This window comes from Chenopodium album, chromosome 22 (assembly GCF_948465745.1).
Source record: "Chenopodium album chromosome 22, dcCheAlbu1.1, whole genome shotgun sequence".
NCBI lineage: Eukaryota > Viridiplantae > Streptophyta > Magnoliopsida > Caryophyllales > Amaranthaceae > Chenopodium > Chenopodium album.
The window spans coordinates 12940302-12955235 of record NC_137855.1 but is presented as its reverse complement, the minus strand read 5'-3'; the positions used below and the strand labels follow the sequence as shown (position 1 = coordinate 12955235).

Sequence of the window (14934 nt, the reverse complement as noted above, 5' to 3'; positions counted from 1 at the left end):
CCTCCAATCATATTAACACAATTGAAGAAACCTGTTCCAAAAAATATATACAAAGGGTTTAAAGGCAAAGGGGCAAGCACCGTATGGACGAAGAGTTCCTGGAACTTGTCTGCAATCTTAAACAAACAGCTACAATTCATAAGCATCACATCCAAGTATAGCTAAATCAAAGAGAGTTATTAATACAACTCATCAGTACAATGCATGGCTCAAAATCCAAAGTAGATTCAACATGAGGAAGAATTTAAAGATACAAATTCCAACACACGGAGTATATGTATTCTGTAATTGCTCTCCAGGAAACCGGTAAGAAGTAGATGCATGATAGCAAAGCTCTCAAAGGGCTTGAAAAAAACATGGGACAGAGTCCAGCACTATCCAAAAACAGCTACCTATCATCATCTCTAGCGTCTGCGGCTGTGCTTCTTCTTACTCTTTCGGTTCTTACCTGAATCAGAATCTGAGCTAGAGTCAGGATCTGATGATTCGGATGAAGAACTGTACTTCTTACGTCGCCCCTTCTGCTTTTTATTTCTCCTCCTCCTACTCCTCTCATCTTCTGAATCTGATGAGGAGCTGTAGTCCGAAGCACTCTCTGATGAGTAATCCGACCCAGAAGCTGAAGACCTGCTATCGGAATCAGAGTCTGAAGCATCACTACTAGATTCTGTATCTGACTTATGTTTCCGTTTACTCGTCTTCTTTCGCTTGTCTTTCTTCTCTACTTTCTCCTCTTCCTCCGCCATCTCTTCACGTTTAATATCAGGGTTATCCTCATTATGAGAATCCATCAACTTCTGTCTTAGTTTAGGGTTCTTGAGGATCTGACTCCTGGAAGGGCGTGAGATATACACCCTCTCATTTTTGCATTCATAAGTCCAATGCCCTGGTTGGAAACATTTTTGACATTGAGAAGCAGCCCCTCCTACAGCAGAGACATTGGACTTCAGGTCCTTCCTCTCACCCAATCTCACTGCCTTCTCAGTACTCATCAAGTACATCTGTCTTTTAGCTTCTTTCCTCTCTTGCCATCTGCTAGGCCCCTCTTCCTTCTGTCCATAAGCATTTACATTTCTGGCGGCAGCAGTCGCTGCTCTCTCAGCTTGGGCTCGGCTGAGACCTTTTGCAGCAGACAAGGCTGCAGCTTTTATTCTGTCAGCTGCAGCTTGTGCTTTCTCTTCCTTTTTACTTGACATAGTAAACTCTCTTTTCTCCTATGTATCACAAGTAGCAATAAGTTTCTTATACCAAATAACAGCAAAAACAAAGTACAGTCCTTGAACCTGGAAAATCTAAACAACAATTTTTTAAAATGAATAGCAAGATAATCAGTAATATGTAATTCACACTAGGTGTACATAAATAATCCAACCAAAGAAGAGAAAAAATTAAAGGGAATTCTAGCAGTATTTACAACAATCAAAATATCAATGTTCCAGTCACAAACATAAAATATCTTCACATAGAGACGCGTTGAAAAAAATTAAGGACTCAATTTTCAAAGTGCAAATACAAGAAATTCATTTAGCAAGATTCTGATATGACATATGTTAACAGAATAACATATCCAGGAGGAAATTAGTTGAACATCCCATTAGTTCTCTGATGGCAAGAAAAAGTTCATAAAGAATGACACACCACATGACTCTTAGAAGGTTGCATGTAAGATGATTATGCTACCTTTTCCTGACCGAAAGGGGTCTACAAGGACTAAAGTCTATAACATGAAAAATAAGCATTCCTTCAGCCAGAGGTGAACAAACTAGAAGAAAAATCTATAATCTGCACTAATGAAGAAAATAAATTTTTAGTTACTCTGGCCATTTCCATTAATTAAACTTAAAAGGTAATCAGCTATATACTCCGTGACTAAGTATACACAGCAATTATGAGTCCTAATGAAATCTCAAATAGTTCTTTCATTAATATTAGTTATTTTTAAGAAAGAATATCTTCCATGTAAAGCCAGTATTCTGTATGGATCATAAAAATTTCCTACACCGCACCCTAAACTATAGAAACTTTCGGCATATGTCCTTTTATTAATCTGCTGCAAAGACTTTTCAAGGAATAACAAATACACAATAGGGATTCCATTAAAGGGTAAAATCTGTTGCTGGACCATTTGAGCTTTAGTGGGAAGAAAAGCCATTTTTTATTTCCTTCTCATGGTTTCCATTAATCTTGCAACTGTTTGACTTATTTTACTTTCAACTACAAACTTACCCCAAATTAAAGTGCTTATGTGCCATCAATAATGAACAGCATCTAGCTAGCTTCAAGCTCTAGAGCAGTTTAAGTTTAAATATTTTGTCAACATTAACGCAAGGAACCACTTTAAATTTTCTTGTGATGTTTTCATTATCTTGCAACAGTTAAGTTCTTCTACTTTCAACTATAAACTTAACCCAAAATCGAAATGCTTGTGCGTCATCGAAATTGAACTGCCTTAAGCGTTCTCTAAGCTCTAGAGCAGTATTATTAAATTTGGCAACATTTTATGCAAGGTGAGCAAAGCCTAATAATACATAGACATTGTCAGATTTGTCACTTTACTCACTTAGTAGCTTTTCATTTCTGACGAAAAGATATCAGTCTATATGCAGGAGTTCAAGGTATTCGAGACAAATCCCCCCCCCCCCCCACCCCAACTTAATTTGACCATAGGTGAGTTCCAATTACACGAAGTCAATCCCAGGAATCAAAAACAAAAGTGTTCCCAATTCCCAGCCACAGTTCATCCTCTAATAATCAAATCTGTGCAGACGCGCAGCCTTTAAGCTGGAACTATTATTCAATTGAAAATTAAATGAACCAAACAAATTGATCAAATCAGTGAAATGGGGTAAATCAGAGAGAGAGGGGCAGCCGCATGAGAAATTGTCAATTTTCATAGCTCTATCCTAACATTAAAGGGTTATAAACAAAAGTCTGCAACACATTATAACCAAAGTCAATTCAATTACCAAAATCAGGGTCAAAAAATCTCATAAATTTCTCCAAATTCAAAATAAATTGCACACAGAAAAAATCGAACTACAAAATCAAACGTTAGATTGTTTCATAACTTGAGTAACTAGAACTAAAAGTTCAATAGTCCACCTTAGATAAACCCTAAATCGACTCCAATACTAAAATTGACGACAGTGTGAAAATAAACCCTAGATTGTTAAAATTGATATGCAATGATTTAAAAAATAAAGGAAAAAACCCTTACCTCAGAAGTTGTATCAATGGAGGAGAGAAAGCTCAGAAGCCGCTTCAATGGAGAATTTAGAGTACGCTTACAATGGGGAAAAAAAGAAAGGGGGTGCAGCGCAAAAGTAAAAAGCTCAACAGAAAAGAAAATTTAAATCAAAAGAGGAAGATTAAGGACACGCATTGACGGCTTGACTCATATAATCTCGACTTTCAGATCTAAAATACAAGCACCCCCGCGCATTTTTTGTAAATAAATCAACAATAATACGAAATACAATCTATACGGTCATATTTAATAGGAAAATTTGTAAATTACCACCCAAAAATAAAACCATTTTCGAAATAACCACCCATTAAAAATTTTATTTTAAATTACCACCCCTTAAATTAATTAATCACGCAAATTACCACCTTTTTAAAATTTCCGACTAAATTCAGATGTGTGGGTCCCACAACTGTGACTTCCCTCCTAGTTTTTGTTCCTTTTTGTTGATTTCACTATTCTACGCTATTGAAACTACTCCTCTCTCAATTCTCTCTTTAAATTCTCTCTGCAAATCCACCTATCTCCATAAATTCTCACCCATTTTTCAAATTAGGATCCTAAATTGCAGATTAAAACCCTAAATTCGTTTTAGTTTATCCTAAAAAGTTGCTCCTGTCTGATTGGGGTTTTGCTTGAAGCTTGATTGCAAAAGTCGCCATTATTAGGGCGTTTGCTAGGGACCAGTTGCTGAGTTCATTCACCTGACAATTGCTTGTTGTCAATGGCGACGTCAGAGGTAAGTACTTAAGTACACAAATTGCAAACACAATTTTCCCAGAATTAGCAGCAATTCAATGACTGAAAACCAAAATTGACCGAAGAACATGAACCCTAATTAACTAAACACCCAATTACCCCCAATTACGATACAATAAGAACCCTAAATTTAAAGAATGAAAAACTTTACCTGATGCGAATTCACCTATGAAGTTTCTTGAGGACGCTTCTGCAATTACAAGCAAATATGTTTGGGGTGAAATTTGTGGAATTTGGGGAGAATTTGGAGTATAAATTGCAAAGTAGGGTGGGAGATGTGTTATATAGGACAAAATCGAGGGGGAATTCATTTGGGAAGCAAGAACTAGCCGTTATTTGCCGTTAGGAGGGCCCCACACATCTGAATTTAGTCGGAAATTCAAAAAAGGTGGTAATCTGCATAATTAATTAATTTAAGGGGTGGTAATTTAAAATAAAAATTTTAATGGGTGGTTACTTCGAAAATGGTTCTATTTTTGGGTGGTAATTTACAAATTTTCCTATTTAATAAAACGTTTTTCCTCAAAAAAAAATTAAATAAATAAAAAATTTGTTAAATAATTTACAATTTTACGATAAACTTGTATTTTTTTTCGCCCTAGTTTATTTTAATGAAAAACAAACGAATTTTAGTTTCCTAAAGGCATGTCGTAAATAAATAGTATTGGAAATTATGTATGAGATTGAAGATATGAGTTTCTTTTGTTTAATGGAGCATAACATGGGTGAATTAACGTCGTTAACGGAGTTACATTGATTGTATTAACTTGGAGCTTGAGCTTTCATCTTCTTCAACCCCACCCCACCTTCCACCGACACCACTATTTATGTTTTAACTCCGTTGAAGGAGCTCGAGCTTTCATCTTCTTCATTCCCAGTTTCCCACCCACCTTCCACCGATACCACTATTTCCAACATTATCTTCTTCATCTCCACCTTCTACGACACCATCTTCTTTGTCTCCACTGACAACACCACCATGTTTTTCAGCTTCGGCGCCAAGTTAAACGAAAAACCGTATCAAAAAGGGTGAAATTGTTCATATGGACCTTGTGGTGAGGTTTGAAATGATACAAATTGAACATAAATGAGTTAATATTTAAAAATATTTTGGTTATCTTTCATAGATATAATTCATATCTTAAAAAGGAGCTTATGCAAGTTTTGAACAAGCAAACAAGCTGCTAATAAGTATTCTATCGTTTGAGCATTGGTTTATAGAGTTGATTTCGAGTTTAGAAGGTCTAAGGATTGGAAGGGTTTAGCTTCTTTGGTTTGCGTTCTTTGGGCTATTTGGCTAACTCAAAATGTGATCATTTTAACACATGCCCTTCACTCTCCGGTTACGATTTTCCACATATCGAAGGTCTAGATGACGCGTTGCTAGAAAGCTGGGGTTTTTACTAAACAACATATTGTTCCACATCAGCTTCGCTTTTCTCTTTAGTTCCTAACTTTGGGTGCTTGTGTGGGTCTACTACTCATTCTCTTTATTTCTACTTAATTTTCGATGATGCATGGATTCTCAAGTTAAAGCTACAGGGACAGGCTGAATTTTCCGTGGTATTCAGTTTGCAAAGATTTTAGAGGGTGGTTCAAGAGCTTGTTGATCTTCTCTTCAAGCGTGTTTTATGAGCTCTTCAAGCTGCAAGACGACGGGGGTACCTCCGTCTTCTTATTTACACAAACAACACTATCCTTGTTTTCCATCGGTGTCGCTCTCACTCGGATGATATCTCGTGCACTAGGCTATTGCGGGATATTCGCACTGCTCATTTACCTTTAATTTTTTAGATTGCCAAATTAGGATGGTTCCTCGGGATTTGGTTTCTCTTGCTCATTGGTTGGCTGTGGAAGCTCGTCATCTTAGATTTCTCTTTTGGTCATTCCAGTTTTCTTTCAATTGTTGCTTTTGTTTTTGTATTTCTTGTCAAAAAAAAGTATTAAATTGTTCAAGCCAACCTCGATTGATAAACAAGCTTAAGCTTTTTTCCGAGCTCATTTGATTATCAACAAACTAGCATTAATCGCACTTTGTACAAGTTTTTTTCTGAGGTCATTTGACTATTAACAAACTAGCATTAATCACACTCTATACAAGTTTTTTTCATTTTTTTTTGAAGGGAAGCCGAGCTAATGCATTTCAATCAATGGACAATTTGTCCGAGAGTACATAAGGGGAGATCATCACAGGACAATGATTCACCCATATTTGTTCGACACCAAAAGGCATTAGCTTCGCGAGGTGATGAGCTACAATGTTGCCATCCCTCTTGAAGTTTTATGGAAAAGGTCCAGATTGCATCCCGCACCAAGCATATAAGAAGTTTTTGTTGAATACAAACCATCATTTGAAAATGCCCATGTGATGATGTCCTTTGAAGCAGTCACACTTAAAGGAATAGAAAGAATACATTTAGTATCTCTCTCATTAAAAACCGAAGTGATGAACTCCTCATTCCATTCCATCCTCGAGAAGTCCACAAGATCACTCACACGGTTCAAGCCATCCACCTCCGCACTTGTCACAAACCTTCCTTCCTCATCAGAGACCCAAGGGTCCCTCCAAATATTCACCATGGTACCGTTACCTATACGCCAAATCAGACCTTCTTTCAATAGGGCTTTAGAGCTCCAAATACTTCTCCATGAGAAGCTCCCAGAGGTGCCCAAATATGAATCAAGGAAGGAGCTATTAGGATAGTATTTTGCTTTCATAACTTTACCGAGAAGAGAGTCCTCCCTATGCACTAGTCGCCATGCTTGTTTACCAAGCAAAGCAACATTAAAAATCTCCAAATCCTTGAAACCCATACCCCCTAAACATTTTGGCGTACACATCACATCCCATGATTTCCAATGAATTTTCCTTTTAACACCCGAGTGACCCCAAAAGAATTTTGCCATAGCCGATCGAATACTCTGAATTACTGAAGAAGGAAATTTGTACACACCCATTAAATATGTCGGAATTGCTTGAATAACTGATTTCAACAAAACTTCTTTCCCAGCTCTCGAAAGTAACTTCTCTTTCCACCCCTGCAATTTCTTCCAAATTCTGTCCAGTAACGCTCCAAAAACGACTCTCTTTGATCTCCCTACTATCGTCGGGATTCCCAAATATTTGCTATGACGATCAACCATACGCATATTTAGGATCCCTAACAACTTCTCTTACATCTCCATGCTTACCCCTCGACTGAACGACACTTCCGACTTCTCAAAATTAATTTTTTGACCAGATGCTACTTCATATCTGTTGAGTATATCAACTATAGCTTCACATTCCTGTCGAGTCGCCCGAGTAAAAAGTATATCAACTATGCTACAAGTTTTTTTTCATGAGTGCATCATACAAACATAGCCCAACGCAAATTTAGACATAACCTTTCCATGCATCTGTTGTAATAACTAGAAGGTCAACAATAGATTGTATTACTCTTCTATCTCAATTCACTTACCTCATAACCCATTTGCACATGTTTGTATGCAAGTAAAAAGTAACATCAAATTGCCAAATTGGTGGATGTGCATAGGTCTTTAACAATCAAAGAAAAAATCTTTGTCAAAAAAAAAATAAATTAAAAAAAATCAAAGAAAAATAAAAAACTTTGCAATAAGAAAATGAAACAAACAATTTGGAATGAAGTTTAGGAAAGAGGCCCAAGGAAGCTCAATACTCAATAAATGAAGTAACAATTTTGTAATTCCGAGAAAAGATTTGCTTACATTGAACACTTTAATAAGGGCCAAAATTTTACATGGAAAATGAACAGTGACCGAACCGACAATTCACAGGACAACACTATGCTAGTATTGTTATGCATATGGCATGGTTTACATTAAAGGCCGTCATATGTTACAACTTCTTTCTATGGGTTTTTTAGCAGACTCGATCATTATACTACTCCGTATTTCAGTTCCTTCAGCCAGGAAGAGAATTCTCAAAAGGCAGATATAAACTTCTGAATTTTTGACTGCGCCCGTTCTTTCTCCTCTGGTCCATCAAGGTCTCCAATGTTGTCGTGATATTCCTGATGTTAAGGAAGATGAAATGAGTTTTATTGATGATAAAAGAATATTGCAAAGCTAAAAGCAAAGAGGAAAATTAATAAAACATTTTTTAGCCAAAGGGGCAGGTAAATCATTGACAGTATAGCCATTCGCCAGTACAGTCAATGAACCAATTCAACAAAACATTTTTTAGCCAAAAGGACAGGTAAGTCAATGACAGTATTGCCATTAGCCAGCACAGTCAATGAAGCAATTCAATAGTGTGTACAAGAGGAGGGGGGGGGGGGGGTGATGAATGAGGGAGCAAAGTTTTCTGATCATTCTTGAAAATTTCAAGTAATAGAGATTGTTAAATCCTCTCTCGATCTTTGGTTGCACTGTTTTAGCGTAACAAATTCTGAGTACAAAGCAAGTTGTCGAGAACAGTTTTGGAGATACAACCTATTAAAACTGATTTGTTTTCCTAGCCTGTTTGAACAAATTAAAACAAAGATTGTAATTAGACAAATCCAGAAAGCTAAAAGATCAAATATTTACCTGAAGTATATCCTTAACATCATTTTTTGTGAGCTTATGCTGCTTAAGTAAAAGTTCAATTCTTCCTCTTATCCGTGAGTTCCTGTACAGAGTAAACAGTCAACAACAGAGGTCCCAAACACATGCGCTACTTTAAAGTAACAAAGACTACGACGAGGACTTACTCAGAGGTCCACAGATGACCCAATATAACAGCAATCAGCTGCAAGCAAGGCACAGAGAAGAGCATCAGTAACAAAAAAGAAAGTATGTTAAAAAAACATCACAAGAACCACAACTGATGCCATGTAACAATAAACCCAATCCAGTAAGAAACACTAGTTGATAAAGCAGTTCAAGCTCTTGACAAGATAGCACTTTACAGGAAATGACACCAATCAAATCTAAAGCGTATGCTTAAGGGGAAGTTTTCTAATATCATACTATAGGACATTCTGATGCTGACCCAAATACCCAATTACCCCACCCCCTTGCAAGAAAAGAGCAGGTGCACCAAAACAGAAGCTAAGTTGACACATTCAACACTTACAACCTCAAAACTAATGCCAAAGAATCTAACAAGCTCACAATTTCAAAATAAGTGACAAACTTTATTTACAATCGACATTTAGCAGCACACATATTAAGAAAAAAGGTTTTACACTTTTAACTACTCTCCAATTTTATGTATTATAGGGAGTGGGTACTCCTTGAAGATAATTCCCCGCTACGACTCTATGATCTTGAGAATCCAACAAAGATCAAGATCCTTTTCCAAATCCTGATCATAGGATTTCTAATTTTCCAGGAGATGAAATCACCCTCTATTCATAAGAGAGAGAGAGTGTGTGTGTGTGTGTTGCGCACATGTGTGCCAGGAATGAAGCCAGGGAAGATTAGTAGGGTATACCCCACAATAGAAAACAAGAAAATTGAAAATAACATATACCAGAAAATGAAACGAACTTTCAATGTGCCTCCACCCCAAATGATGATGTGACTAACAAGGATTAAACCTAGCATATCGTGATGCATGGAGCCAACATGACAGGAAGCACTAACCTTGTGACCACCTTTCCATTTGCATTGACTATTGTATTGTATCCGATTGAGAAAGCTGCCCCCCTCCCCGGTCAAATAAATTTAACAAGTCCTTTCATATTACTATTTTTACTCCATATCAAATTAAGATAGATGTCATATCTCACTATATTTGACAAACCAGCACAGTTAAAAATAAATAATAATCTTTCTTACCTGGAGTGTGTAGAGACCAGAATCCAACTTCCTATTGTACTTCTCCTCCTCGTTCATCTACAAGATTTCATGTGGTTGCAATATCAATATTTGATAACAAGTTATTTCTAAAGAGATAAGTCAGTAAACTGACCTCAAAATCATCAAGTTCCATATGGTCCAAGCGTTCAGCCTCAGCCTTCACTCTATCAGCGTACCTATTGAAATAAAATTTTTTGACATGAATACATAAAACTACTTCTAGTCAAGTTGACAGCACCACATATATGCATATAGCAATCAATTGCTAAGCAAGAAAATTACCTCACATAAAGCTCCATAAGCCTGTCAATCTTCTCACACTCACTTTCCACAAATTTGCTTAACAATCTCTCTCTTCTAGATCCTCTCAAGATCCCAGCTAGAAAAGGCACAAGAAAAGAATCATTATGTTGTCCATGCAATAGGGGAGTAAGGTACTTGAGTATTACAATTTGGTTTATTGAATTAATTTTAGCAACATTCTTTAGCCCTTTGCATTATTTAGGCCTTTGTATTCACCATACAATAGTAGTTTCAGAAAGATAGGTGCAAATATGTTCAATCAATGGTCAATGAGTTCAGATAAGGGCAACCAGATAATTTAATAGTAAGTAGAGTAGCTGAGTAGGTTCAGACCATAGAAAACAGAAAAGGACAAAGCCTTGATCATTATGGAAAACAAATTCTTGTTAGAAAGCTACAGTATAATCAAAATCTATAATTCATAGTTAAAGTTCTTCCTCTCAACACATATCTTCTTCTACCTGGAAATGGGAATGGGCCCACCCTCGGCATTAATGAAATAAATTATGTGGCACTTGCATGATACAATGGAAGTTTATGAAAACCAAGGGGAATGCTTATTTTAAACGTACAATTGTAGGATAGAGAGGAATGAGCAGCACTTTCCAACTTTCATTGTTACCTAAACACCTGTGCATTTCAGATTCCTATAGGACCCATCTTCAATTACTACAGGGTGCAATGCTCAAAGAACGATACAAGCCATCTCCACCTCCCATGCCCCCAACACACAAGCACAAATGAAAATTCTACACGTTGCGACCTGCTTATTATCATTTTCCGCCGTCACTCAAATTCACTTCAAAGCAGATTTCTCAACTCTATAGTGACAATGGGTCATTTTTTAATAATAAAAAAAATGTGATACACTAACAGGGATATTGGTAAGACATCTTCACAGCTTCATTAAAATACTTATCCACTACCGCAACATGTGTGGGACAAGAGCTTGCCAATTAAATCAAAGATGATTTCTATGTAAAATCCAGGAATCCACATAAATAAAAATATTTGCAGGATTCATTACACCAAATTATCACCAATTGGATTGCAGAAACAAACTGGATCGAATCACAAAGAATTACAGAAAACTTTGTAAATGTCAAAATTAATCCTAGATAACAAGAAACTAAAACTTTCTAGGGTCTACACTTCTTTGGTTAGCAGCTAAACTCCAGCGCCTACTATAAAATACTACAGATTACAACATTCATGATTGCTAAAAAAGTTCAGCACATCAGGATTTTTATTCTTATATATATGACAGTTAGCACAGGCAGGCAATAGATTGACCAGCTACTAGCCAATTAGCAGAGGAAGGGCAGCAGCTGCTTGCTTTACCATTACTAGCGTTGCATTGAAGAGAAAGACTAGAGAATGAAGTAGCCCGTAAATTCAGGTCAGTGCTGATATTAATCTGAAAATCCCATATAACATTGAATCACAGACTCAAACTAGTCAAACAGAGCTAGTTTCACTCACTGGTCTGAGGATACAGAAACCGATGTCATATTGTCATCCCGTTTTTCTGCTGAAAGAAAAATGGCTCATGCAACACAGTGCAACCAAGAAACACCTCAATCCTAAAGTATACGCCATGGTGGCACAATAAAACCACACACTTTCCCGCTGCATACAAGCACACAAACACATACAAAGAGAGAGAGAGAAGAAAATGGTCATTGAAAAGATTGTTAAAAATCCATTACCACAAAAGATATCATCTTTCACAAAGACAAAGAGTTATAATTTTAAAAGACAAGACAGAAATAGCAGATCTACAGTGTTCACTGATTGAACTCAACCTGACAAGGTCATGCCAGAGCTTATTCAGTTCCCTGGAAAAAGTTTAACCCACCATTTACAAATTACAAAAAAATTAATTAAGGCATAAAGCAGGAGAATTTGACATGTAGCTAATGTAAGCAATTAAGTTGCCATCTTACCAAATAATGATGAAATCAGCGATATTACTCGCTCCTCTAACTCCTCCCGAAATCTCTCTTTCTTATGCTTCTTGCTGATTGGTATCTGAAGAATTAAAGAAAAAACAAAATAAGATCAAGACAATGCTCCTTGTTAATTGGTATCTGGAGAATTAGAAGAAAAAACACAATAAAATCATGACACACATCACCAGAGGAAAGCAGAATTCAAAATCACCACTTAAGCAACTCATAAAATTCAATTCTTCAGTTCAGTTGTAATCTGTGTTTTCTTTTTTGAAGACAAATTGTCCACTTATTGTTGAGCTAACAGTTTTAGACATTAATTTAGATAGTATATGACTTTCTCTACCAGGCTAATTCATTATACCAGAAGAAGCAATCTCAACAAAACGAGGAGAAATTACATGGTTCCACATCCTTTAGCCATTCTCCTAAGGCTGAAAATGAGCCAAAGTATGAGCTAAATTATTGCCCTCCATGTTTAACAAAAGCCCAAATAACATGATTAAAGCTAAAACAAAGACTTAAAATATCTTTCCTAATCAAATAAAAGGAGGTAGTACCAGAAGCTTTCTCACGCAAAGCTTGTATGACTGACAAACAGTCACTCCCCAGTCCCCACCTCCACTCTACTAAGACCCAACTCCAGAGAAATCTTCAACCCCATTATCACGCCCCTCACTTCAGCCACCATCGGATCCCATTTACCATGGGATATCATCTCTATGCTTTAGAGTTTAAAGATAATCATAGTAATAGATAAAACTAGAGATCTATGGCATTATGGTTCTCTACAAACATCATTCCAAGGGATGACAAGCATCACCATCCATGTGAAAGACAAATAGACACAAACAGGTTCTAGTTCAAGTTCAAGACTAGCATCTGGAAATCACTCCCCAACACCAAGCTTCTTCAAAGGATACTCAAAACAATAATATCCACATATAATAGAAATTTACAGATCTTTAGCCCAAATAGCAGACCATATTGCACCTCACAGCACTAAAATATAAAACTCCAACAGTAGTCAAACTAAAAACATATACTTTATATAAAATTCCCTCTTATCAGCAAGTATAGCAACAACTCAACCATCATCACAAGCTATGTAAATGAATTGCTCGATAAACAACAGGGTGCAATTATGAGGCTTTACCAATGAATTTGACTACATATATATAAATATCATCTGAACAACCATGCATACTACAACAATTATTGTACTTTTTGTGAAAGAGAGCTAATTTGATTATAAAACATAAGGGAGAATGAAACTTGCCTTACCCATAAAAGCAGCAAAAGCGGTTTTCAACCCCAAAACATCCACAAACCGCTCGCAAGCCGGAGGATACTTGGTCATTGCAAAATCAAGAGCCCTAATAGCAGACCCATATGCCAATTTCTTTTGCTTCATAATAATAATCATCAATTCCACCCCTTCAGCCTTCACAAACCTCTCCTTGTTCTCCAATGGCATCAACAAACAACACAAACAATCAAACAAATTCTCAAGCATCTCCTCCTCCTCGGAACTTTTCGGGTCCTTAGACTTATACATAGCTACCGCCTGCAACATCACATCCACCCCATTCATCTGCCCCAACCTCTTCTGATTCGCCGTGCTATTCTGCAGCAAAATCGCCAATATCTCCGACGCATACTCCTTATTCCCATCAAATTCCTTCACCTTAATCTTCCCTAACAACCACCTCAACAACTTTGTCTTCTCACAAACAATTTCCGACACCTGGGGCTTAACCTCGATCAAATTCTCAAGCGTATCCAACGTCGTATGAATCGCAGCCGCCTCATCAGGATCACTCTCATTCATCCGCAACAAATTCTGCACAAGCAATTCCAAAACATTGTTCTCAACCAAATTATCAACCAAAACCCTAGCTGGTTCATCATTATCCTCCAAAACATCCTCCTCAGTCAAATCCTGAAGCAGCGAAACAACATCAACTGCAATATCCGTATTATCATGGTTCAACAACCCAAGAATCGATGAAATTGTATTGAGATTGACTAGCTCAGGGTAAAGCTCGGGTGCGGCAGCAAGAACTTTGAGCTTCTGGAGTTCCTCGTGAAGTTCAACCTCGGAATCGGCGAACTTCTCGGGTTGGTCGGCGTATTTGAGGCGAGCTTCGATGTTGTCGCGAAGACGACGCTCGAAGGAGAGGACGAGTTTTTTTAGGGTTTTGAGGTCGAGAGTTTCGACGGTTGAATGGGAGTTTTCAATGGCGTCGAGGAGGGAGAGGTCGACGCCATTGTCGACGGCGGTGGTGGGGTGGTTGTCGTCGGAGATGGAGTCTTCTCGCCGGCGTTTGAGGGAAGATGAATTGGTTTTCCGAGGATTTGTTGGCTCCATTTTTGCAGGGTTTTTGAGAATTTTGTAAGTGACACTGTTTTAAGAGTAAATAAACCTTCATCAAATCATCAACAAAGAATCAAAGATACTTCATTTTTTTTTCTTTTTTGGGTTTTTTCTCATTTGTACCCATGTGGTTTTACGTTTTCTCACTTGTACCCATGTTTTTTGAAATTTCTCATTTGTACCCATGAGGTTACAACAATTTATCACACATAACCAATTTTATTAACTAAAATGATAATCCTCTTTTAAGTGATTAATTATAAATAAAATTATTTTATTAAAGGATATAAAAAATAAAACAGAAAAAAAACCCATCACCAGCCACCAGCCCCTGCACCACCCCAGCCACCTTCCCCATTCCCCGACAACTTCCCCCCATCCGCAACCAGCCCACCATCGAGGTCGTCGGCTTCCGGCTATCTCCCCCCACCCCTTGCCGCAACCTCCCCAACCACCAAAACCCTCTACGAATCTAAACCCTAACCTATATA

At 37.3% G+C, this 14934-nt stretch overlaps 2 protein-coding genes across 2 annotated transcripts; both read right to left on the bottom strand.

The window, feature by feature from the left end:
• Positions 1-145: 145 nt before the first annotated feature.
• Positions 146-1279, bottom strand: LOC145605125 (uncharacterized). The gene has a single exon (XM_081661148.1). The coding sequence runs from the start codon at positions 1194-1196 to the stop codon at positions 405-407; it is 792 nt and encodes a 263-aa protein (XP_081517274.1). The 5' UTR covers positions 1197-1279; the 3' UTR covers positions 146-404.
• Positions 1280-7671: 6392 nt separating this feature from the next.
• Positions 7672-14496, bottom strand: LOC145604545 (uncharacterized). Its single transcript, XM_081660432.1, has 8 exons — positions 13346-14496; positions 12061-12145; positions 10094-10190; positions 9924-9987; positions 9791-9847; positions 8719-8756; positions 8555-8636; positions 7672-8037 (listed from the first exon to the last, which is right to left on the bottom strand). Exons 1-8 carry the CDS (start codon positions 14435-14437, stop codon positions 7948-7950), a joined length of 1605 nt encoding a protein of 534 aa, XP_081516558.1. The 5' UTR covers positions 14438-14496; the 3' UTR covers positions 7672-7947.
• Between the last annotated feature and the right edge of the window lie 438 nt (positions 14497-14934).

Coding starts and splice junctions, on each gene's coding strand:
- LOC145604545 (XM_081660432.1), bottom strand. CDS start 14,437: ATGGAGCCAACAAATCCTCGGAAAACCAATTCATCTTCCCTCAAACGC. Junction 12,146..13,345: donor TTGCTGCTTTTATGGGTAAG/GCAAGTTTCATT, acceptor TTAATTCTTCAG/ATACCAATCAGCAAGAAGCA. Junction 8,038..8,554: donor ATGTTAAGGATATACTTCAG/GTAAATATTTGA, acceptor CCTTAACATCAG/GAATATCACGACAACATTGG.
- LOC145605125 (XM_081661148.1), bottom strand. CDS start 1,196: ATGTCAAGTAAAAAGGAAGAGAAAGCACAAGCTGCAGCTGACAGAATA.